The sequence below is a fragment of the Oryctolagus cuniculus genome, chromosome 5 (assembly GCF_051225735.1).
Source record: "Oryctolagus cuniculus isolate XC-2025 breed Fujian yellow rabbit chromosome 5, ASM5122573v1, whole genome shotgun sequence".
In the NCBI taxonomy this organism is placed as follows: domain Eukaryota; kingdom Metazoa; phylum Chordata; class Mammalia; order Lagomorpha; family Leporidae; genus Oryctolagus; species Oryctolagus cuniculus.
The window spans coordinates 61,511,278-61,537,454 of NC_142871.1; the positions used below are offsets into that span (position 1 = coordinate 61,511,278).

A 26,177-nucleotide genomic window follows, 5' to 3' on the forward strand; every position below is an offset into this window, starting at 1 on the left:
GATCTTTTAAGATTTCCCGTGTAGTACTGACTTCATCTGAATTTAAGCCTTGTTATACATTTTTTTAAATGTACTTTCAGACTGCCAAAAAAATCTTCTCATCAACTTGGCTACCAAGCCTATCTTTGGAACTAAAATCAGCATTTTCAAAACATATGGTGTCATAATGGAAGACTATGTTTGAGATAATTAGCAAAATTGCCTATAACTTGCAAAAATTTCAAGAAAAGGCCAAGAGTCAAATCCAGGTATCAATGAGCATATCATAATAATGAACAACTTGATGAGCACAAAATTTGAAATCCATTGTGTTATTAGTAAACTCACACATCTGCTAAACACACCCTCCAACAGTGGAGACCAGATGAGATAAAAACACAGAAAAAAAAAAGTGCTCTTCCAAAAGTACTTCCTTTTATTTTAGTGCCAAATTTGGGAATAATAATAATTATTCTTAATTCAGAAAATATTTTAGAGTAGTATTTTTGGCATTTATGAAAAATGTTTAATATTTTAATTTTTTATTTAATGCTTTTAAAAAGATTTACTTATCTGCTTATTTATTTGAAAGGCAAAGGATGAGGGGAGGAGAGAGAGAAAGAGTGAGAGAGAGAGAGAGACAAGAGAGGTCTTCCATCTACTGGTTTATCCCCCAGATGGCTGCAACAGGCAGGTCTCAGTAGGCTGAAGCAGGAGCCAGGAACTCTATCCTAGTGTCCCCCATGGGCAGCAGGGCCCAAGTGCTTGGGCCACCATCTGCTGCTTTCCCAGGCACCTTACCAGGAAACTAAACTGGAAGCAGAAATGTTGAGACTCAAATCAGGGCTCTAATTTGAGATGCCAGTGTTGCAAGCAGTGGCCTAACCTACTGCACCACAACACTGAGTAAAGTGCCATAATATTGCTCTATGAAGGGAAAAGGTGATATTACTTATCCATGAGTTAGGTGTTGCAGAAATTAGTCTTTGACTGTCTTCAATTCAAAACTAAAGTTGATGGAGTTTCTGTGCTACACAATGTGTAACACAGCTGATCATTTACTTATTTGTCATGGGAACTCCCTGTATTCTAAACTCCTGAGGACTTTCTTTGAAATTCCTCTTAGCCTCTGCTGAGGGCTTAACATAAAGCTATTTAAAGGCTACATATTTAAGCCCCAGACATGGTATATCTGGAAAGGATGAATAACTATCACATTGTATAAATCATATGCAGAGAGAATCCGATTAAGATCCCATATACATTCCCAAATACATTTAGGACTCCAAATCTACAGTCTGGCCAGGGTTCCTGGTCAGAGTATAGAAGAAATCCTATCATCAGGACAAGGCAGGTCAGGGGAGGTGAACAAGAATCTAACACCAGAACACAGCACATTTCACACCAGCCTCTAAGCACAAAGATGCAGGTGGGGTATGTTTCTTCCTCATATTGGATATAATAAAATAACAGTCCTCCCCAAAATGTTACAGTGATACGCCGAAAATCTATTCAGTTCTCTGTCAGAGTAAATCTGCTTTTATGTTCCTCAGGATGCCAACAAAAATACAATGAATATAAATTTGAACTTAAGTATTTTATGTTTGGAAAGAGAGAATGCTGAATTATTTACAGGACATAACACTTAATTTCTGTTACCTGCCCTTATGCCATCTGTTATATTTCCAACTTAAAATTACAGGAGGCTCTGCCTTACTGAAACTCCCCCAAATCCCATTTTCAGTGTTGAATACTTTAGGGATCCCAGTTGCTATAAACTACTTGTAAGGATGTAATAAATGAATTGTGCCCCAAATGAGGTGACTTGAAGTTACCAGTTTTAGTGGAAATTGTATTTTACATGCTATTATTTTACATGAATCTTTAAAATTTCATTCTATATGCAAATCTCACCCCAATACTGATTTTCCAGTTTCATCCGGTTTCCGCACAGTAAATGGACTTGGATCAATGCCAATGGTCTTTGGCATAAAGTCACTAAAAAATAAAATAGATGAAACAAATCAAAAATCTTACATGAATCACTGTCCATCAGACAAAACTGGCTTCCCTCTCGGTTCATACTCTCATAAATATTCCTTCTTAGCTACATATATTCTGCACCAGATGTTCAGGGGAGCTTCCGGTGATCAGGACCAAGGAACTCCATGAAGTAACGGCACTGGGCAGCATCAATGTCATTGTCAATGTGAATCTCTATAAGGTCCAATCATTTTGAAATTAAGATTCTGTTTACTGGAACAGTGTTGATATCTGAACTACTGTGAAGACGTATACCATCTGGTTATATGTCACAATTCTCAGGTGAAAGTAAACTCATCAAAACCAATGGCAAACATTAAATGGTTTAGTTTTACAGGTAAGATTTTTAAGCTACCTCCGAGGAGGTAGATATTAATGATCAAAATACAGTGGTATGAAATGAAATATCAGTATCTACCTCAGTGGACTGAAGTTAACTCATTTAAACACTGCTGGAACACTAAATAGAAACTACTGTAATTTTCCACTTACTGAGATAAGCGGGATTTCTTTCTCATGACACAAGGGCTACCTTATTGTTACTGCTGAGGCCAGACCCAGTTCTCTAACAGGTGCCAAAAAGACAAGTGCTTCGTGATTTATGCTGGCACTTGTGACCTGTGGCAACGAGACCGCTCCAAGTGTGTGGCTGAATTTTTACAGGAAATGAGAGTAAACTTGAATCTGACTCAAGATACCTACTTTAACAGTTTGACATTCTTTTAAAACGCAATTGGTTTAATTTTCCATCTTTTTGAACGTATCCAGCTGATCCTCATCACCTGCAGATTCCACATTTGCGAATGTGCTTACTCACATGTGTCAGCCTCACGTCAACGCTCGTGGTGCTTTTGCAGTCTCTCACAGACACGCACATGCACAGGCACACCACAGTAAAAATGTCAGTCACCCAACACCAATGTTCCCAGCTGAGGTCACACAAGTGGTGTTCTGCCTGTTGATTTCTGCTTCCATACAATGAACAAGTGCCTTTTACATGATCTGTGTGGTGCCATCCTTTTCACATTGTTTTATGTATGTTCTGTTGGTGACCTTGCTGTGTACAGTGGTCTCCAAGCATAGCGCTAAGCTGTCTGATGTTTCTAAACACAAGAAAACTGTGATGTACCTTATGGAGGAAAACACATGTGTGAGATAAACTTCATTCTAGTGTTGTAGCCTGTCAGTGCAGGGTTAGCCAATCACCTATATATTAAATAAGCAGTCTAATCAGAAACACGCCAAAAACTAAGTTATGTCCCAGCATGCTCTGATTAGGGGCCTACGGAAACCTAATCCTGTATTCCCGCTAGGAGCCATGGCTAAGTAGTCACTTATTCAGTGTTCGCAGCAACTTTATAGAACAAAACTACCAGAGATAAAAGCAACTATATAGCTATATGCTCCTATATGCATGCCATTTAAGCTTTGCTGAGCTGAAAAATTCTAGAAATGAAAAAGTTAAAACCACTAAATTTTAAACTCTAACTGAAAAATTAAGAAACTAAAAATGTCACACTTCTACTTACCATCTGAAATGGAAGAAAAAAAGTGATTTGTAGGAGACAAAACCATAGAATATGTTTTTAAATACACCTCAGCTGAAGAAAACAAGATATGAAAGTTTAAACTTTTTTTATAAAGTTTAATAATCAAGAAGTGATTTGCTTTGTCCAATTTTCTTATTCTAGTACCACTATATTTCCTAAAAGTTCCCACCTAATTCTAACAGAGGCACAGAAAAATGGAATATGTCCAAAGGTGACCCTCAGGATGGAGAGAATCTGGAAACCACATCACATGAGCTATGGAAGAAAGAATGAAGGAGGTTTGTTCTCAAAGCAAAACAAAAAACATAAATACTGTTCTCTCTAGTACCTGAGGGCTTTGATAAGTAGAGGAACCAGACTTGTTCTGTGTCTAAAAAATAGTAATAGAATAATAGCTACTATGTATTAATCACTTCTTGTGACAAGTGCACTTGGTCTGTGTATATGTGTGTGGACACATGAGCACATGAACCCTAAGATAACAGATAAGCTGCATAGTGTTCTTAAGATTATACAGTTAGGCAGTGGTTAATATAAAACTTATATCCCTGCCTTTTTAGTATCAAAGATGATGCTATTTCTTCTAATTTATGTTAACTTCCAATTTCTAGATTCAATGACAAAACTGAGTTTATTTCAAATGGCAAACTAGGACTAATGGGAGAGAAATGAACTCTAGTTGACTAACAAGAAAAGGGGCTGCCTCTTGAAATAGCAGGCTCCCCATTACCAAAGGCATTCAGAGGCTCAATACCCATCAGGGAGCAGGCTTGCAGAAAGCACTTCTGGGAAAGTAAGACCCATGTATATCAACCAGGGAAAGGACAGCTCTCAAATACTTACAGAGGACTCAAAACATACCGTGCGGAACTTGTCATAGCCAAGCAAAACGTATCATCAAAACTGCTCAGCTCATATGGCCGGAAGAACTCATTGTGGATATCAATCTCTTCTTCAAATCTGTGAAATTTCTTCACTATCAACTTCTTTAAGTTTGCAGCACAGATAACTAAGAGAGATGCTGCCTGTTATTCTAAAGGTCTTTAGATTACATCCAGCAAACATTTATGTAGTGCCAACTGTGCTCAGACAACACTGTGGTAAGCTCGGGATGGGGGTGGGGGACACAGCACTGAATAGGGCACACTCTGCACAGAATACACAGTGCAGGGGCTGGTGCTTTGGCGGTATAGAACATTATGCCTGCGTCTGTAGTACAGGCATCCCATGTGGGTGCTGTTTCAAGCCCTGGCTGCTCCACTTCCAATCCAGCTCCCTGATAATACACGTGGGAAAGCAGCAGAAGATGGCCCAAGTACTTGGGCCCCTGCACCCACTTGTGAGATCTGGGAGAAGCTCCAAGCTCCTGGCTTCAGCCTGGTTCAGCCCTGGTCATTGTGGCCATTTGGGGAGTGAACCAGCAGATGGAAGACCTCTCTTTATCTCTCTCCTCCCCTTCCACCCCCGCCTTTTTAAATAAATCTCAGTGCAAAGTTGAGTGTGACAAGCTCTAGGGAGGCAAGGGGGGCTTGGGAGGGAGCAGGGAGTTAACTTATAAATCAAATTACTCGGCCCTTTAAATTCCTTTTTGCTCTTAAATATATACTCTCTGTATTTAATCTAAAAAACACATAGCTATTTCACTAAGTTTCCTTTATATTTCAAATCCTGTTAATGGCCATTGTTAGACAGTTTAAAACTATTTCTTTCTCCCAGAACAACTAAACCATCTCAGCTATATGATATTTATGATTTTGCCCGGTATATCAAGTTACAAAACCTTTTCTAAGATGAAATCATAATTTATTAAGAATTAAAAATCCTTTGTTATCTCCTTACTTTAAGGCTTTCAACACCCAAAACTGGGATGGTGAACCAGGACTACATCTAGTCCCTAGCTGTGCGTTCCAGGTTGGCAGATCTTACTAGGCACCCTTTCACAAATGGAAAACTGGCTTGTCTGAGTTCAGAGGAATCATAAGAGGGCCAAGACAAAACTATATCTAAAATTGAGCAATCATTTACATTTGGAAACATCACCCCATTGTATTATACATTTGAGGGTATTCCCAAAACAGAAATTTTTCTGCCTCTAACAAATTATTAAAAATTAACTTAAATGTGTCTAAAATATACGTTCATATACCCAGCTACGCTTTTTACTTCACTGCTTAGATCTAGGAAAACGTTTTCACTTCTTCTAGTGAATGGATCTTTACTTTCTCCCCATTCTCTCAAAAACAGATGGAAATATAATCAGGACTAGTTTAAAATGATTGATATGCTCAAAATATATCGACTAAATGTCTGAGAGACACACCTAATAACTAAAACACAATATAAGGTTTTGGTCTACTTATATAAAAGAAGTATAACATAATCTTTGTGTTTTGTGAAGCTAAGTAACAATCCTCTATATATCATATCAGCATACACTGAGTAGCCATTTATTTCTTTCTAATAAAATATTATCTGCAAAGGATTTGTGCTTCAAGTTTATTTAGGTATAATTCCAAAACACCTTAGTGTAAAAATCAAAAGAGAAACAGTTACCTACCTTCATCATAAGGCAATGGTAAATGCTTTATTACTTCCGGTGTCCACCAGTAAGTATAACTATAAAATTAAAACAAAAATAAGGACATCAAATGTAAACACTGGTTTTCGACAAACTAACAGATGAGTTGTTTGGACCATGGTAACATATTGTCTCCTACTTTCGAATTTTTTTAAGATGTTTGCAAAATTTTTGACACAGCAGGTCTTCAGCATGTAAAATCCCTCCCCAACCCCTTTCTGGTGTCAATTCTGTCACAGGCCTACAAAATGGCATGCATATGCCTGGCAGTCAAGATGCTCTGAGGCTATCTACTGTCAGCTAAAAAAAAAAAAGATTGGATACACAGGTTGAGCTTCTCTAATCCAGAAATCTCAAATCTGAAATGTTTCAAAATCCAAAAGGTTTTGATCATCATGATACTCAGAACGTTCCAGGAGTGGTCATTTAGCCTAGCAGTTTAGATCACCTGCATCTGACATCAGAGTGCCTGGGTCCAACTTCAGGATCCAGCTTCTGACCCTGGTTCCTGCTAATGCAGACCCTGGGAGGCCGCAGTGATGATGGTTCAACTAATCAGGTCTCTGACGGGAGACCCAGATAGAGCCTCCGGTTCCCAGCTGTGGCCCTGACCCAGACTGCAGGCATCTGGGAGGACTGAATCAGAGTTCTCTTGCTCTTGCTCGCCCTCCTGCTCTCTTTCCTTTCCCCCTTCTACCTTCTCTATTTCCCTCCCTCCCTCCCTCTCAAACAAATAAAAACAAAAAGAAAGTTCCAGATTTGGGGACATTTAAGATTTCTCAATGAATGTGTAAATTTGCAAAGTCTATGTAAATATTTTAAAATCCAAAAAACAAACGAAATCTGAGACATTTTTGCATAAGGGACACTCAGGCTATACTAAGCCAACCTGAGGAGCTGCTGTTTACTTATCTGAGGGGGACTGTGCCTACAGTGTCTACTAGATGAACACTGGGACCTTGACCCAAGTCCCACCACCTGGAGTCCCTCTCATGTAGTTACTTGAGAGTGAAATTACTTTTCCTAGTCTGCTATATGTGTATGCACCTGCGTGTATACTCAATTAGACAGTTGAGCAAAATCACTCAGGAATGGGCTGGATAGCCCTAACGAGCCATTCCCCTTAGGAAACAGTATAGACTGTTCATCTTTACCTGTGAATATTCACTACTTGATCGCAGAGGCCAGTAGGGTAAAGTTAGGGAATCTCAACTGTCTAGATTTCTGCCAAAAGACTCATCTGCTATAGGCAGAGAATCTGAAGGAAGCCTGAACTGCCTTCTTTCTGAGTGCTGGTTCTACATCTCAATCAAACTCGGATGAAATGGATGTTCCGGGGGAGAGTACAATGTCAAGGTTCATCAGGGCTAACAGAGGAAGCAATCGAAAAGAGAGTCTCAAAAATTTTTAAATAAAACATACCTCCAGGAGTTTAAAATGCTAAAAAGAAAACAATATACATGAAGGGTTTCTAAAAAATAAAGGTTGAAGTTATAATCTTGAATAATTCCTGATTATGAGGAAATGAAGGGACATCCAAATGAAACTGTCAACATCAGGGCCTCTCCTAGTGATAGCAAGCAGAACACTGACCAAGGATGACAAAAAGGAACACAGAACCTAACACAGAGCTGGGGGTGGGGGTGCTTGACTGAAGTTATGCTTCAGAGCAGTATTTCTCAAAGTTCAGTATACACACAAATCACTTGGAGACCTTGTTGAAAGGAGAAGCCGATTCATTAGGTGGGGCCTGAGATTCTGCATTTATGACAGGTATGAGTGATGCCAAAGGGGCTGGCCCTCAAGCTGCTTTTTCAATAGCAAGGCTTTAAGGCAGAGGCGGGGAACCTTTTTTCTGGCAAGGGCCACTGGATATTTCTAACATCATTCTCAGGCCAAACAAAATTATCAACTTAGAAATCAGCCTGCTTTAGAGGTTACTGAATTTTGAGTGCCACCTGCAGTTGCCTTGGCAGGGCCACACCAAGTGACTTCGCAGGACTTTTCCAGCTCGCAGGCTGAATGTTCCCCGCCCCTGCTTTACAGCGTGAAAGGAACAGAGAAAGGATAAACCTCCTGCTTACACAGAACCCATGTAATCATTCAACATTTATTAAGTACCGACTGTGTGTCAGGCACTATAGTGCTAAGATGAAAATAATGAGAGAAGGTAGAGCTACTAAATTCCAATATTTTTCTATCTTCATCAGAAATGACAAACTAACACACACACACACACACACACACACACACCCTACCCACAAGAGGAAACTGTGTACAACCTAAAAGCATGCAAGTGTCCCGGTGCAGCCGAGGTCACTCATCCTAGTGAAGAAGGGAACATACACTGGAAATGGACAAGTGCAGTCCTGGTGCTCAAAAGCGAGAGAGTAACAGATTCCAAAAACCATACATGAATGAGCACGATGTCAATCCAAGCATGATAACAGAATCAAGTGTTAGATAGTGATGACTGGGGAATTCTACAAATCCATGTATGTTTGCTGAAACCAGCCTCACTAGACTAATCTCATTTTCTTTTCTGAAAAGAGCATCCAACTGTCAAATCAAGGGGATGGAAAAGATGTGTGGGCTAATCATTTAAGAGGAATGTGTGTGACTTCTACTCTGTGATGACCTGAGCCTAGGAGGAGGAAACTAGAGAAGACATCGTGTATGCATGCAAAACATACACGAAGATTAGCAAATCAATCCATGTTTGTGAACAAGACAGGGGATTGTGGGCAGGGCAGGGAGACTTACAGTTGTTTAAACGATTTCAACCAAAAGCACTAAGCAATGTTAGGTGGAAGGAGCTTTCTGGTGGTTTACCACAGGGTTCTCCATCTCCCCTGTTCTGCTCACATTTTTCATCTAGGACTTGTATTAGGAAAGATGGCCAGCTGATTAAACCTGAGGAAGCTACAAAATTAGAAATATTAGTTAACAAAAAGATTAAAATATGAATACTCGTTTTGGAAGCAGACATTACATAAATGAGCATGACAAGAAGGAAGGAGTTGGCTCAAGAGGACCTGGTACAGATAAACTCTAGGGAGAGTGATGGGAATGGCTACCTGCCACGAGGATCACTGCTCTAGTCTGCTGTCTTTAACTGTATCACTGACAGATGGCTGAGCTTCCTGGAGGAAAGAACATTGCACTTACAAAGAAGATGTTGCTTAGATGTAGCGCTTGAGAACTATGGACAGACTCCTTGACCATTAGAGTCCTATAGAGTTTCACACTTTCAGGAAGTTCTCAAAAAACCCTATTGGTTTGCTTTAGTGGAGCTACAACGCATTTCCAAGGATGAAGTTCTGAGACTTAGGAAAAATACAAAACAGCAATTGCTAACCACAATTTCCCCAACCTATTATCAGGACTTCCACATCACTAAACACATGGCAAACGTGCAGCAAGATAGTCTACTTCAGCCTGTATGATTAATTCTCAAAGAGAATCATCTCATATTTGAAATCATATCAACTCTGAGTTCACACAATAGACTAGGAAGAAAAATACCTTCTTCTTGTGGGTAAAAGTCTCATGGTATTTTTGTGATGCAAATAAAAATCTGTTGGGAGTTCCCAGAGATGAGGTTTCCCTTCAGTAGGATGGAAAACTCCCAGGAAAAGATTAATGGAATCTTGTCTATCAGCATCTAAAAAGAAAAAACACAGCTTTTAGAAAATCCATTACAGTACTGACATATACAACTCAGAGGAACGCTTTCTCAGGAGGATAGTGATACAACTGTGAATTCATGGGACATATCTCTGGAAATAAAAGTAGTATTTATACTTCAAGTTTTATATATATTATAGATATTAACTTTATATACATATATAATTAAAAAAAAAAAACAAGATTTCGAGCAGAATCAAAATCTTGCTTCAAGATGTTTCCTTTTTGTTTCGGACTTCTCATAATAGAGGATAGCAAACATAAATTGCTTGAATTTTCAAAGACCTCTAAAAATCTTTAAGAAATTCTACAATAACTTCAGATCATGATTTTATTTTTATTTTCATTTTTAAAAATTTTTAAAAAATATTTATTTTACTTGAAAGTCAGAGTTACACAGAGAGAGAAGGAGAGGCAGAGAGAGAGAGAGAGAGTGTGTCTTCCATCTGCTGGTTCACTCCCCAGTTGGCAGCAATAACTGGAGCTGTGCCCATCCGAAGCCAGGAGTCAGGAGCTTCTTCCGGGTCTCCCATGTAGGTGCAGGAGCCAAGGGGCTTGGGCCATCTTCCATTGATTTCCCAGGCCATAGCAGAGAGCTGGATCAGAAGTGGAGCAGCCGGGACTCGAACCAGCACCCATATAGGATGCCGGTACCGCAGGCAGTGGCTTTATCTGGTATGCCACAGTGCCAGCTCCCATGATTTTATTTTTAAAATGAAACATATCATCATTATTTGTCACCTGAAGTACAAGCATCTTCACTTTGTTGCAAAGAGAAGCAGAGACATCAGAAACAAATAGAACAGCCCACTGAAATCTTTACTTAGAATAGAGTTAATCTTCTGTATATAGAGATAATTTAAAATGAATCTTAATGAAGAATGGGATGGGAGAGGGAGTAGGAGGTGGGACAGTTTTGGGGGTGGGAGGGTGGGTATGGGGGAAGAACCACTATATTCCAAAAGCTATACCTATGAAATTTATATTTATTAAATAAAAGCTTTCAAAACAAATAAAACGTCCTCATTCCTATCATTATTGAGTTGTACAATCTTAAACAAGCCAGGTGCATATTTTCTACTTTTTCTCCTTGAAAAGACATTGGTTCTTTGACATCTGTGAGCCTGTGTGGTTAACAATAAGAGGGCACGAGAGTAACAGCCTTATTCTAACTGTTCAGCCACTCCAAAATTACCTTTTCAAACTGTACTAAGAACTAATAAAACTGATTATATATTTTTCTTCTTCCTTTTCCTCCTTAAATTCTGCTAAAAAGGATAATAAGCACCAAAGTGGTATCATGAAACACCCTCTGCATTTTACACGTCCTCCTCCCTAAAACCCTTCAATCTTTCCTCTCGTCTCCTTCTCTCCATCCTCGTCTGAGAACCCTGCAGACTCAAGTCTGTGGCAGACATCCAAAATGTAAACATCTCCTTCTGAAAATGAGCACAGGACGAAGAAGATAACACAGGGGAAATGACTGCTTTCAGAACAAGAAAGTACTTATCATAAAATCAATTTTCTTCCAACAGCTATAATAAATACAGATACACTTGAAATTAGCAACATTGTTCTCATCACATTATTTGATCATTTCAGCAAAAGCAGATGAATGTAATGTAACACATCAAGCGTGTATCCCAGGTGTTAGTATTTTTGCCAGGAAGTATTCCATTAAAACAGCACTCACCTTTCAGGCTCAAGGTAATAGACAAAAGGGATAAGTCTGCGTGTTGAGCATGTTTGGGGCTTTTTTTCCCCCGTTGTTGAGATAAAACATCAAGTATGAAATAATGCAGACATTACTGCCCCAGTTTTCTCCCTCTTTACACAATACAAAAGTAAACACGCAGCTCTTACCATAATTATATCCTTTTTCCTTCTTAAATGGTTTTAATGGCACTTAGTAGTCTACTCCATGTAGAACCTCGAAATAATTCCACATTAACCAGAGAAGCCTTCCATTTTTCAGCCACGTTTTCAAAGACTTTCTTTCAGTCTTTAAAGCTCATACAAACATGGGGCCAGTGCTGTGGCATAGCTGGTCCAAGTTCTGGCTGCTCCATTTCTAATCCAGCTCTCTGCTATGGCCTTAGAAAGCAGAAGATGGCCCAAGTCCTTGGGCCCCTGCACTCCCATGGGAGACCCAGAAGAAGCTCCTGGCTCCTGGCTTCAGATCGTCACAGCTCCGGCCGTTGCGGCCAATTAGGGAGTGAACCAGAGGATGGAAGACCTCTCTCTCTCTCTCTCTCTCTCTCTGTAACTTTTTCAAATAAATAAATTAAAAAAAAATTTTTTTTAAAAAGTTCATACAAGCCCATTTAATTTTTAGCAAGTATGATAAAGAGGTGAGAAACATAACTTTCAAAAGGATACTTCAGAGGATCATAAAGAGGGTATCTTGAATGTATTGCTGTTGCAACTTAAAATATATCCATGAGGTTTATGGTCACTTAAGTCTGTGCTGTGACATTGGCTATAATGAGCCTGAGGATCTGTTCCTGGAAAATGTTCATTGCAAATAAGACACCACCTCCAGGAGCCAGTGCTGTGGTACAGTGGGTTAAACTGCCGCCTACAGTGACAGCATCCCATATTTGTGCTGGTTTGAGGTTCAGTTGCTCCACTTCCAATCTAGCTCCCTGTAAATGCACCTGCAAAAGCAGCGGAAGGTGGACCAAAGACCCTGGGCCCTGCACCCATGTGGGACACCTGGAGGAAGCTCCTGGCTCTTGGCTTCTGCTTGGCCCAGTCCCAGCCATTGTAGCCATTTGGTGAGTGGACCAGTGGATAGAAGATCTCTCTCGCTCTCTCTCTCTCTCTCTCTCAGTCGCTCTCTAACTCTGCGTTTCAAATAAATAAATAAATCAGAAAAAAAAAGACACCACCTCCAGGAAGATGTTAATACTTTGGATATGGACAAGAGCTTAAAACAGGTAGAGGGGTGCTTGTGTGTGTGTGTGTGTGTGTGTGTGTTTAAGCTCCGAAAAATATCCATACCCTTTGACCTAATAAACATGTTTAAATATGTTTCTGGAATTTTTTCTTAAAGATTTAGTATTTATTTGAGAGGCAGAGTTCGAGAGAGAAAGAGAGAGGGAGAGACAGAGTGATCTTCCTTCTGCTGGTTTACTCCCCAAATGGCCAAAACAACCAGGGCTGGACCAGGCTGAAGCCAGAAGCAAGGAGCTTCTTCCAGGTATCCCACATGGGTGTAGGGGCCTAGGCACTTGGGCCATCTTCCACAGCTTTCCCATGCATATTAGTAGGGAGCTGGATTGGAAGTTGAGCAGCCAGGACTCAAACTGACACCCATAAGGGATTGCAGATGGTGACTTTATCTGCTATGTCACAAGGTTAGCTCCCAGAATTTTCTTAAAATCAAAACTATGCAAAAAAATGGGTGTATGTTCAAAGGTATTTGTTTAGAAAGACTCTAAATGCATAACAGATAACCAAATTATGATGCTTCTAATGGATAGAGTACCATGGGGCTGCTAAAAATCACACTGTAGAAAAATACATAAGGCCATTAAGATTACTCATTATCTAAAAGGACAAAAGCTGATTATAAACTACATGTATAGTAAAACCAAAAGGGCTATGTTCTCTTAAATATGAATAAGTGGCTATCTCTGGAAGGTGGGGATTATATGGCTTATTTGTGAGATATTCTGTACTTTCTATAATTAACACATATTACTTTAGTAATTGGAAAAAATTCATTCATTCAAGAACCTATTATATCCCACAATGAGAATGACAAAGACCTGGCTCTCAGTAGCTGATATTTCACAGTAGGAAACAATATAGAAGTAATAAAGGAAACAATATGCAAACAAATAATGGACAAGGTATTTTCAGAGGATGTAAGTTCAGCATTGACATGAGAGAGAAAGCGATACTGAGACTGCTGGTCGAGGGAAGAAGCCTATGCTGAAGTGTCCCAGGCAATAACATTTGAACAGGAAGGGTAAGGAGGTGGTTGCACGAAACTCAGGCTGTGCCCAAGCAGAAGGACACACAAGCTGCAAAGTCCTGACGTGAGAACATGCTGGGCAGCTCTGAAACAGAAAGGAGGCCAGGGAGGCCAGAGGGGGTTGTGAAGGAAGAACAGTAGCCTACTAGAGACGGATGGAGCTGGAACACGCAAGGCCTTGTAGGTCTTGTTACAGAACCTGGAAAGGATTTTAAAACGGGGGATGATGCGATCTGATTTAAATGTTGAGAAAATCACTCTGGTTGCTGTGAAGAGCAAGATAGGGGAGAGGGGGCGCGGGGAAGCGAGCCAGGAACCACACTGCAGCCTCCAGTGGCAATGGGTGTGTGGACCAGTGCAGCAGCAGAAGGATGAAAACAGTGGGAGGATTTGGGACATATTTTAGAGGTGGAGCCAACAAGATTTGGGATTTGGCAGGGTGGGTGATGCAGAAAACAAAGGATTCAAAAACGCATTCTAGGTTTCTGAATTGAGACATGGATGTTGAGGTAGAAGAAGAAATAAGTGGAGAAGCAGGTTTGAGATGGTCAAGAATTTCCATCTCGGAAATGATGTTATCACTGGAAGAAATTTGGCACCAATGACCTATGATCCCAAAAGTCATACACGTGAATATTTTATTTTAAATAACAAAAAGGACTGTGCCAGTATTGTGGCACAGCGCATCAGGCTGCCATTTTGGAGGTGTGCATCCTGTATCAGAATTTCTGGCTGAAGTCTTGGTTACTCCATGCTTTCAATCCAGCCTCCTGCTAATGCACACCGTGGGAGGCAGCAGGTGTGCCACCCACATGGGAGACCTGGATGGAGTTTCTGGCTCTTGGCTTCAATCTGGCCCAGCCCTGGATGGTATGGGCATTTAGGGAGTGAACCCATAGACAGCAGATCCCTCCCTGTTTCTTTCTTGGTCCTTCAAATAAATCAAAAGAAAAGAAATATTTTTGTAAGTACAGAAAGAGAAAAGAAGAGGGGAGTTTAGAAACAAGGCAGGGAAATCAATAGGGGACCTGAAATAGATGTAACAGAGGGAGATTTAAGAAAAAGGGAGTGGTCAACTGTTACAAATTGTTGAAACGGGTGAGTTAAGACGGAGCCAGAAAAGTGACCTTTAGATTTGGCAATGGAGACTGTTGGTAACCTTGACAAGCAGTTTCAGAGTCCTGACAGAGCAGAGACAAGGTGGAACAGGTAGACGGAGGATGTGATGGAGGAACGGGCAGGTAGATAATTCTTTTAAGAGGTTTTGCAGGGGCTGGCGTTGTGGCATACCAGGTAAATTCACTACCTGTGATACAGGCATCCCATATGGACACCAATTCCTGTCCCAGCTGCTCCAATTCCTCAGCTAGCTCCCTGCTAATGGACTGAGGAAAGCAGAAGAAGATGGCCCACATGTTTGGGCCCCTGCCACCCACGTGGGAGACCCAGAAGCTTCTGGCGTCAGCCTGGCCCACCTGTGGTCATTGAGGCCATTTGGGGAGTGAACCAGCAATGGAAGATCTGTGTGTATGTGTGTCTCTTCTTCTCTCTCTGTAACTCTCACTTTCAAATAAAATAAATCATTAAAAAAAAAGAAACCAGAGAGAGACTTTGCAAAAGAGAGTGGTTCAACAGGCCTGTAGCCAGAGGGGGATGCAGCATTAGGGACACATGAAAATGTTGGATGGAAAACACTAAGGCATGCTTTTATGCTAATGGAAATCATGCAGCAAAGAAGAAGAAATTGATGATGTACAGCTACAAGCATATAATTATAAAGGAGAGCAGGAAAGAGTGTGATTCATAACACTGCAAATGGGTTGGCTTGGAATGGGGTGGGACGTTTAATGAATACAATAGAAGGTAGAAACTATGAGTGCAGATAAAAACAATCTCTGCCTTCAGTGGTAAGAAGAGGGATGTCCCTTCCAGTGGCTTTGATTTTCTCAATGAGGTATGAAACAGGGTCATCAGCTGAGAGTAGGGTGTTGAGGTTTAAGAAGTAAGACCAGGGTATGAAACGGTCACTTTGGAGAGTGGGAGAATGAATCTACTGGGGAAATGTAGTAGGATGGTCAGTGGTTTTCAGTGTCCTGTGTAGAAGCGCAGTGAGTTTTAACTGAGGGTAGTTGGAAGCAGCTCTTTCTGTTGCCAGGTCTAACTGTTTTGGCTGCAGGAGAGATGCAGGTTCCTATACCCTCCCCGTGAGGCATGCTCCAACTGCCTATTTACCAGTTACATTAGACACCAACAGGTGCTTCCTAGAGGCAAACTCCAGAACAAGAACAGTTCTCAAAATGAGCTTGCAAGTGGGCAAGGTGAGTTGCCCATGTAGCATCCACCTGTGGGGACGAACTAGGGGTAATTCCTAACCACCTGACCTCACAATTCTAGTTCTTTATCAGCAAGAATCTTCCTGCCCAGCCCACGAGTATAACATGGGAGATGAATTAACTTTTGCAAAGTTATCTTGAGTACTTTACAGAAAATTGTTCTATAAATTTTTGTAGAAAATTGTCATCATTATGTAATATCTATTGTAATTTTAAAAGAAGTTGTACACCCCAGCAATACCATGCTTCTTAAAATAAAAAAGTCTGTTTTAGCCTCATTATTCATAAAGTAATTCCTTTCATAGTAGTTACTCTTTCGCTTGTGCATAGTTTTGCCTTTTCCATCATGTGAATGTTACTTTTCTCAGAACCATCTTTATCTTTTCATATCACTCCTTTCTGCTTAAATCACTTATAGCTATATTTCATTCTCTGTGTCCTTGTTGGAAAGCATATTACTTTGTCCTACAGTATTAGTAATGACTCCTGCTATGTGGCCAATGATGACAGGAGAGGGGTGGGAGAGCAGATGGATGCCCTTCTCATCAGGGCAGTGCTAAACCTTGTTCATGGGAACACACACCCAGAAGGAAGGCACTTGTTGGCACATGGCTTATAATTACACCCTTCATCTCCTCCATGGCTCTTGGGGGTTGAAGGCATCTCCCAAGAAGACACATTAAAGTCCTAATCTGTGGTTTCTGTGAAAGTGACCTTATTGGGAAATAGGGTCTTTGCAGATACATCCAGTTAAGATACAGTCACATTGGAGTACGACAGGCCCTTAATTCAATGTAACTGAGTTGGAGGGGAGACACACAGAGAGGCAGAGAGCACCATGAAGACAAGGACACAGGAGAGTACACCATGTGACACAGGCACCAAATGACAGAGGCACAGGTTTATGTGTTACAGTTACCGCCAAGGATGGCCAGCAGCCACCACAAGCTAGAAAGAAACAAATAAGGATTCTCCTCTATGGGTTTCAGAGGGAGCATGGCCCTGCTGACACTTTGACTTCAGATTTTAACATCTAGAACTGTGGGACAACATATTTCAGTTAATTTAAGGCATAAGTTAATGTTATTTTGTTATGGCATCCTAGAAAACTGATGTGAAGGCCGGCGTCATGGCTCACTAGGCTGATCCTCCACCTGTGGCACCGGCACCCCGGTTCTAGTCCCGGTTGGGGCGCCGGATTCTGTCCCAGTTGCTCCTCTTCCAGTCCAGCTCTCTGCTGTGGCCCGTGAAGGCAGTGGAGGATGGCCCAAGTGTTTGGGCCCTGCACCCGCATGGGAGACCAGGAGAAGCACCTGGCTCCTGGCTTCGGATCGGCGCAGTGCTGGCAGTAGCGACCATTTGGGGGGTGAACCAACGGAAAAAGGAAGACCTTTCTCTCTGTCTCTCTCTGTCTAACTCTGCCTGTCAAAAAAAAAAAAAAAAAAAAAAAGGAAAAGGAAAGAAAGAAAAAGAAAACTGATGTGGACTTATTGCGTGTGAGTGCATGTGTGTGTGTGTGTGTGTGTGTTCAGTAGGGACGGGGTTGTGCTTTGTTTCTGGCCAATGGAATAGGACAAAGATGGGCTGTCACCCCCATGATGACACCACATTACATAAGACTCCATCTTGCTAGCAGACTCATTCTTCAGACCCCTCCCCATGGCAGCTGTGAAGAAGCAAGTCCCTGTGAGTCCTACAGTCGCCAAGAACTGAATTCTGTCAACAAACCCAAGAGCTAGGAGGTGGATCCTTCTCTAGACAGGCCTCTGGATGAGACAACTGCATCTTAACTGCGCCATTGTGAGACGGGAAGCAGAAGCCCCTGCTAAGTTGTGCTTGGACTTGTGACCCGCAGCAATGGTGAGATAATGAATGTGTGCTGTGTGAAGCTACTAATGACACAGAAAACAGCACATTTCTAGAAAACACCGAAAGTTGACTCTGGGGATCCTTTCATGGGTGCTTCCAAGCCTCTCACAAGCGGTGCCTCTTGCAATTCCCTTAGCTGGGCACATGCATCTTTTTCAGGCAGTTTCCTGTCACTCCTTCCTCAGCACCTCAGTCACATGGTATTTACCTCCTGATTCTCATTGCTAGATCTTTCTGTCTCTCAAGGGGACTTACTGGCCAGCACCTAGGACACACCCATGCCAGCATCCTCTCCCATGAGGCCCCATCTGGTTACAAGTAAACACTCAAGGATCCCTGGCCCAACCAGCTCAGGAGTAAGGCAGTTCCCAACATGGCAGTACTGTCCTCAGCCCATTCCTCTGCTTTGATTTGCTACATAGCAGTCCAAGGCCTTCACATGGGGGTCCCTATGATGGCAGGACACCATAGCAAATGCATCCAGAGTCCTGCTGAAGCCCTCTTTTGTTTTAAGATGGGTGGCAGTCATTACAGGCAATACACACACACACACACACACACACACACGGGGTGGGGAGGGAGAGAAGGGGAGAGAGAGAGAGAGAGAGAGCGCTTCTGTATATGGGTTCACTTCCCAAATGGCCCCAAAGGCCACAGCTGGGCCAGTCCGAATCCAGGAGTCAGAAGCTTCATCCAGGTCTCCTATGTGGTATTTATGTTCTTAGCTGTTAAGAGTTTAAATCCTATTTTTTAAAAAAAATAACAATTCAGGAGCCAGCACTGTGGCGCAGTGGGTTAAAGCCCTGGCCTGAAGCACCAGCATCCCATATGAGCACCGGTTCTGTCCCAGCTGCTCCACTTCCAATCCAGCTCTCTGCTATGGCCTGGGAAAGCAGTACAAGATGGCCTAAGTCCTTGGACCCTGCACCCACATGTGAGACCTGGAAGAAGCTCCTGGCTCCTGGCTTCAGATTGGCGCAGCTCCGGCCATTGTGGCCATCTGGGGAGTGAACCAGCAGATGAAAGACCTTTCTCTCTGTCTCTCCCTCTCTCTGTAACTCTGTCTTTCAAATAAATAAAATAAATCTTTAAAAAAATAATAATTCAACATCTTCAAACAAACTGACCAGCACTTTACAAGTAGAAATAAAGGAGACAGAAACCAACGAATCAAAACATGTTATATAATGTGAAAACTTCAGGCTGGATGCCAAAATGCAAAAACGCCATATTTAAATATCCCAAAACGTTTGTTCATTCATTTACAGAACAAATATTTATTAAGCACCTTCTAAGTGATAGACATTATTTTATTTAAAGTTTTTTAATATTTATTTTCATTTAACCGGATACCTTTAAAAAAAGTACTTAAATACGGAGAAAAAGAAACACCGAGGTAAGACATAGAAATGTCTATTACTCCGGAATTACCTGAGAAAGCATTGCTGTAATACCTAGACAGGGTCTGCATGATGTCTTTTGAATGCTGCGTCCATGGTGCTATCTTTCTGTAGGTTTTGACACGATGAACAAGTTGAGACCCACCATACTGAAGGGACAGGGTATCACCATGATCTTCATAGAGTTCCTCAAATAACCTAAGCAAAAGAAAAACTTTCATTAAAGCATTTTTCCAAAATGATTGCGTAAGATATTCAATTAGCCATAGACTGAAAAAAAATCTTAAACTTCATGAATTCTTCTGAGTCTTTCAAGTATATGCCTCAACATCTTGAAGATGATGCAAACACAACATGGATTATTCTTCATACTGTTACTCCAAGAAGCATAACAGACATAAGAAACCTAAATTGGAAGCAGGGGCACCAAATCCTAACCCATCAAAGATAGACAGACTCCATCAAAAATAACAATGACATTTTTCACAAAATTATTTTAGAAGTCCTAAAATTCATAGGCAACCACAAAAGAATAGAATAGCCAAAAAGATCCTGCAAGAAAAATGAAGTTGGAGACATCACAATACCAGACTTCTAAGCATACTAGAAAGCTATCACAATTAAAATCACAAGGTACAGCCATAAAAACCAACACAGAGATCAATGGACTAGAATAGAGATACCAGGAATTAATTCATAAACATACATCCAATTGATTTTTGACAAAGGTGCCAAGAACATAAAGTGTAGAAAGGATATTTTAACGAATGGTGCTGGCAAAACTGGGAATACATATTTTAAAAATGAAATCAGATTCCTACTTCTCACCATATACAAAAATCTGTTCAAGATAGATCAAAGCCTAAATATGTGATCTAAAGATAAGAAATTGTTAAACAAAACTTAGGTGAAAAACTTCAAGACATTGGTATAGACAGCAATATCCTAGATAAGACCTCAAAAGCACAAAAGCAAAATTAGACAAATGGAATTATATCAATCTCAGAAGCTTCTGCACAGCAAAGGGAACAATCAATAGAGTGAAGAGACATCAAACAGAACAGGAAAAAATATTTGCAAGCCACTTATCTTACAAAGGATTAATATCTAGAATATATACAGAACTAAAAAAACTCAACAACAAAAAAACAACCAACCCAGTAAAGAAATGGGCAGATGGGGCTGGCACTGTGGCATAGCAGGTAAAGCCACCTCCTGCAGTGCTGGTATCCCATATGGGTGCTGGTTCGAGTCCCAGCTGTTCCACTTCCTATCCAGCTCTCTGCTATGGCCTGGGAAAGCAGGGGCTCAAGCACTTGGGCCCCTGCACCCACATGGGAGACCCAGAAGAAGCTCCTGGCTCCTGGCTTCGGGTTGGCCTAGCTCCTGCCATTGTGGCCATTTCGGGAGTGAACCAGCAGGTGGAATATCTCTCTCTCTCTCTCTCTCTCTGCCTCTCCTTCTCTCTGTGTAACTCTGACTTTCAAATAAATAAATAAATCTTAAGGGAAAAAAAGAATGAAATAGGCAGAAGATTTGAATAGACAATTCTCAAAAGAAGAAATACAAATGGGTCACAAATAGATGAAAAAATGCTCATATAACTAGCCATCAGAGAAAAGCAAATTGAAAGCACAGTAAGATATCACCTTACCCCTGAGAGAATGGCTGTTATCCAAAAGACAGAGTAACAAACACTGGCAAAGATGTGTAAATAGAGAAATTCTTTTACACCTTTGGTGGGAATATGAATTAGGACAGCCACCGTGAAAAACAGTAAAGAGATTCCTTAAAAAACCAGAAATAGTATTACCATATGATCCAGCAATCTCAATACTTGGTATATTTCCAAAAGACAAGAAACAGTACAAAAAGAGATATCTATTCCACCATGTTTATAGTAGTACTGTTCACAGTAGCCAAAATATGGAATCAACCAAGGTGTCCATCATCAGTTGAACAGATAAAGAAAATGAGATTCATATACAAAATGGAATATTATTCAGCCATAAAAAAGAATGAAATCCTGTTATTGGCAACAAAATGGATGGAACTGGAAGACACCATGTTAAGTGAATATACCAGGCATAGAAAGACAAACACTGCATGTTCTCCCTTATATGTGGAAGCTTTAAAAAAAAAAAAAAAAAAAAAAAAAAAAAAAAAACTCAATCTGAACACAAAATGGTGATTAATTAAGGGTTGGGGGAGGTGGGTAGAGTGAATTTGGATCATGAACACTGAACCAGAGATTGGAGGAGTAAGTTCCTGGTGTTGCATGCAGTGTTGGGTGACTATCGTTCACAACAGCCTGTACGTACTTGATGAGCAAGTGAAGGAGGGGAGCTCTAAGGTCGCAATCATGCAGACATGTCAGGGAAGGGGAAATGCTGATCATGTTGATTTAGCTGTACACAGCTGTATACACATATTGAAATGGTGCACCATGGCCCATAAATACATATAATTAGTTTTTAAATTAAAAATATAGAGAGATGAAAAAAATAAACACTCTTGAATTTCTGTAGAAATTTTGTTCTCTCTGAAATGTCTTTGAAAAAGGATGTGTTCTTGTCATACACAGTGCCTGAGTTGATTTGGGCTGGTTTAACCAAGCACCATGGACTGGGTGGCTTATAGACAACAAACATTGATTTCTCATGGTCCTGGAGGCTGTGAAGGCCAAGATCAAGGCACCAGCAGAGTCTGTGTTTGGTAAAGGCCTGCTACCTAGTTCATAGATGGTGCCATCTCCTGGTATCCTTCCATGAGGAAGAGGAAAGCCAGCTCTCTGTGTCTCTTTCCTAGGGATAGAAATGCCAATCATGAAAGTTCCTTCCACAAATCCAATCACTTCCCAAAGGCCTCACCTCCTAGCACCAGTACTTGAGGGGTTAGGATTTCCACATATGAATCTGGGAGAAGCACAGACATTCAGCCCATGGCAGGCAGACCATATTCTTTCCCAGAATACATACATGTTGGAAACCTGGGTTTATTCCAGTGCCTGTCAATATTTTCGGTGCAGTGTTCTCTCTGGCTCTGGCTATTTGCAAGCTGATAACTTCCTTAGATGAGCCTTTATGACAACTTCAGATGACCAACTGTACCAATATCATTGAATTTTCAAGAAATAATAATGCATATAATTTCACAGATCCAAGGGGAAGTGAATAATCAATAATGAAGAATAAATCCTTTATATCTCAAAAAATGTAATATAGTTTATATTTTCTTAGTTTTAAAATGTATGAAGGCATAATACTTGTTTCAAATGTCATCTAAAATATTTCAATTACTGCTTTGTCTAAGTACTTTGAATATATCTAAAAAACACAATATTTATTGATAATTAACAAAAGCAAACAGACCCAAAACAAAACATGTCAATAGCACACAAATCTTAATAGAAAAACTTATACAGAATTAATTTGAATAATGTCTTCTACCAACATAATTCTTGAGAAGCTAAAAGTAGAAATGAGCTCATAAAAGTCATTATTATTAATCAGACTTGCTTTCAGTCATTACCAGCATTCAAATGGCAAAAGGCAGGCTTACCGCACAGCATCTGTATCAAACTGTAGGTTAGGTTTGTCGATCAGTCCCAAGGAATACAGCTGATAAGCCAGAGCGCACTTTCCCACCATGAACTGGGCTGTGTTGGTGCGATCCAAACAGTCCACACAGTTGGTTCGCAGAACGCCAGTCTAAAGAGAAACATCCTAAGATTCTCAGTCACCATTCAGCACCAAACTACTCCCATTACTACTTTAGGCTGCTTTTCTTTGAGAAGCAGAAGAAAGACTGTAAGCAGGTGTTATTCCTGAACAAACATCAACCACTGACTTTTATGTAAACTTAATAGTGAAAAGAGTGAAAAGATTTTTAAAAATTATGTAAGTTATTTGTTGCTCAGCTACTATTGCTTCAACAGCATCAGCAGACCTGGTCTACATTTGAATTTACTTCTTTAATTTGACAAGATCAAAACAAACAGCTAACACATGTGCCAATTAGTAAAATTGGGGCTTTTTACTATGAAAACTAATTATTCAGTGGGTAAAGCAACATCATTTGTAAAGCATAATTAACATATATAGTATATGACCTGACTTTTTTCAAAGTCATTTTAATTTATTCTTTTCACATTTTCATTTGTGTTTGTATTTCCAATAATAAAATTTAATACACAGAAAAAAGATCCATAGTCCATTGTACTTCTGCTCACATCCTTCTGTGAAAGTTAAACACGAATACTAAGCAGGTTAAGCCACTTCTCGGGATGCCTGCACCCCACATTGGATCGCGTGGTTTGAGTCCCATCTGCTCTATTTCTTATCTGAAGTAGCAGATGCCAGCTCAAGTGTCTAAGTCCCTGTCACACATGTGGGAGACCCAGATGGAGTTCCTGGCTCCTGGCTTTGGCCTGGCCCAGCCCTAGCTGTTGCGATCATTTGGGGAGTGAACCATCAGAAAATTTTTCTCTCTCTCCCTCTCTCTATATGTGCCTTTAAGTAAACAGATGAATCTTTAAAAATAGTAAAATAAAAATCATTCTCAAATGAGCAATAATTCTGCATTAAGTAAGAAGTATCTCTGGTTGATTTTGGGAAAACTTTATACTATGGATATAGATTTTATTCATTATGAACATAATATTGTCTATACCTGTAGGCGACCAGTAGGAATCACACATCCTCCTAGTTCATTCCACCTGTGTTTAAACATAAGTTTTTTTAAAAAACAAGTTTAATGGCATACATCTATTTACTTTTGATAGTAGTTCTTTGTTAAGTACCAAAGAATCAAAGTAATAGAGCTAAATAGCCCAAAAAGTCAGCCAATTCCGTGCGTTCTCATTCTTTGTTAAGTCTATGTAAGTGAATATACAAAAAGCTGAGGTGAATGGCTTGCCCAGGAAAAGGGCATTTTAACCTGCTCCAGTGCCCCCAGACTGGCTCTTTGTCACCTATGTTCAACCAAAGCATTCCCTGTCTTCATTTACCCTATGTCCAGTCTGGTCTCTATAGACATTAACAATAATTATAGACATCTTTCTAACAAATTCTTTCATGCCTTGACCTTTTCTACTCAACATTAGGATTCTCTCCCCTCTCCAGCATTTCTGCATGGTGCCTTTGTTTCATTCCTTTGACTGTTTTGCAGACTCCCTTTTATAAGTACCGCGCGCTAACTGATTGTGCAACTGGAGCCACAGCCAGACTCCCTTTTAAAGGCTACTTATTCAGGCCACACAGCAGACTCAGAATGACAAATGCCCTAAACAGCACTCTGGCCTCAGAATCAGCCCTTAAGACATTCAGATCTGGCTAAAAGGCCCATGAGAGCATTTCAGGAATGGAAAGACAAGATACTGTGGCAAACAATGACCTACATGAAAGATCTCTGTGAGAGAGATCCCCATGGAAAGAAGGGGCCATCACAGAAGGAGGTACCTTTCTCTGAAGGGAGAAGAGAACTTCCACTTTGATTATGGCCTTGTCTAAATAAGATCAGAGTTTGTGGACTCAAGAGGCTTCCACAGCCCTGGCAGCTCATGACAAGAGCCTCAGGTGATCACTGATTGTTAAATCAACAACAGGAGTCACTGTGCACTTGCTCCCCATGTAGGATCTCTGTCCTTAACGTGTTGTACTATGAGAATTAACGGTAAAACTAGTCTCCAAACAGTACTTTATACTTTGTGTGTCCATGTGAGTACAAACCGTTGAAATCCTTACTTAGTATAGAGTTGATCTTCTGTATATAAAGATAATTAAAAATGAATCTTAATGAAGAATGGGATAGGAGAGGGAGTAGGAGGTGGGATGGTTTGGGATGGGAGGGCAGGTATGGGGGGAAGAATCGCTATAATCCAAAAGTTGTACTTATGAAATTTATATTTATTAAACAAAAGCTTTCTATTAAAAAAATTAATAAGCCTGCCCAAGGAGGGGAGCAGATAAAGGCTACTTATTCTCCCCATGCACTAATAAATGCCTAAGAATGTATTTTGTTAGAAAATGCTACATGATGATGTTATATTTTTGTTTAATAATGCAAAGGAAGGCGCTGTGTAGACAAGAATGAACATAACCAGGCTGACTGTGCCCTTAGAAAGCTTACAAGCCTGGCCCTTGGGTGGCATCGAGGAAGTGGATTTCAGAAGGGTTCCCACTCGCTCATGGGCCAATGCTCTTTCTAGAAACGATATGTCTTCTCCTGAATACCATTTTTCCTTTTGGAATGTGCCAGGCAGAGGTTCTCTGTGTGACTAGCCTCCAGTATAAAACCCTAAGATTCTAAAAGCTTCCCTGTGTGGCAACACATCACACAGGCTGTCATAATTTGTTTCCATGTGCATCCACTGGGAGAAGACTCTAGAAGCTTGTGCCTGGTTTTCTGCACTTTTTATTTCACTTTGTACCCTTTCACCATTCTAAATCACAGCCACAGTGCAATATACTGGGTCACTGGAGTTCTCCTAATGAATCACTGAACCTGACAGTGGTCTTGGGGACTCCCTCACAGGTACCCTAAAATTCATAATACAACAAAAGCAAACAATGCCAACTTTAACCAAAGGAACACTTTCAAAGATATACACACTAGCACTTTTTTTTTGCTTTTTTGCTGTTTTATCATTGTAGTTAACTATGTTACACTGAAAATACAATGCTGGAAATAAACAATATTGGTTCATTAAAAGATTCATGAAGGGATGAAGTGGGGTGGACATTGTGGTGCTGCAGG

At 40.5% G+C, this 26,177-nt stretch overlaps 1 protein-coding gene across 3 annotated transcripts in view; it reads right to left on the reverse strand.

Moving 5' to 3' along the window:
• The window catches only part of FIG4 (FIG4 phosphoinositide 5-phosphatase), a 125,501-nt gene that overhangs the window by 41,395 nt on the left and 57,929 nt on the right, over nt 1-26,177 (reverse strand). For all 3 annotated transcript variants that reach the window (XM_002714901.6, XM_089333823.1, XM_089333822.1), the window contains 7 exons: nt 24,093-24,138; nt 22,983-23,131; nt 19,453-19,619; nt 9,676-9,814; nt 6,130-6,188; nt 4,434-4,581; nt 1,894-1,977 (listed from right to left, as the gene is read on the reverse strand). In XM_002714901.6, coding sequence (XP_002714947.3) covers nt 1,894-1,977; nt 4,434-4,581; nt 6,130-6,188; nt 9,676-9,814; nt 19,453-19,619; nt 22,983-23,131; nt 24,093-24,138 — 792 coding nt within the window. The remainder of the gene's footprint in view (nt 1-1,893; nt 1,978-4,433; nt 4,582-6,129; nt 6,189-9,675; nt 9,815-19,452; nt 19,620-22,982; nt 23,132-24,092; nt 24,139-26,177) is intronic.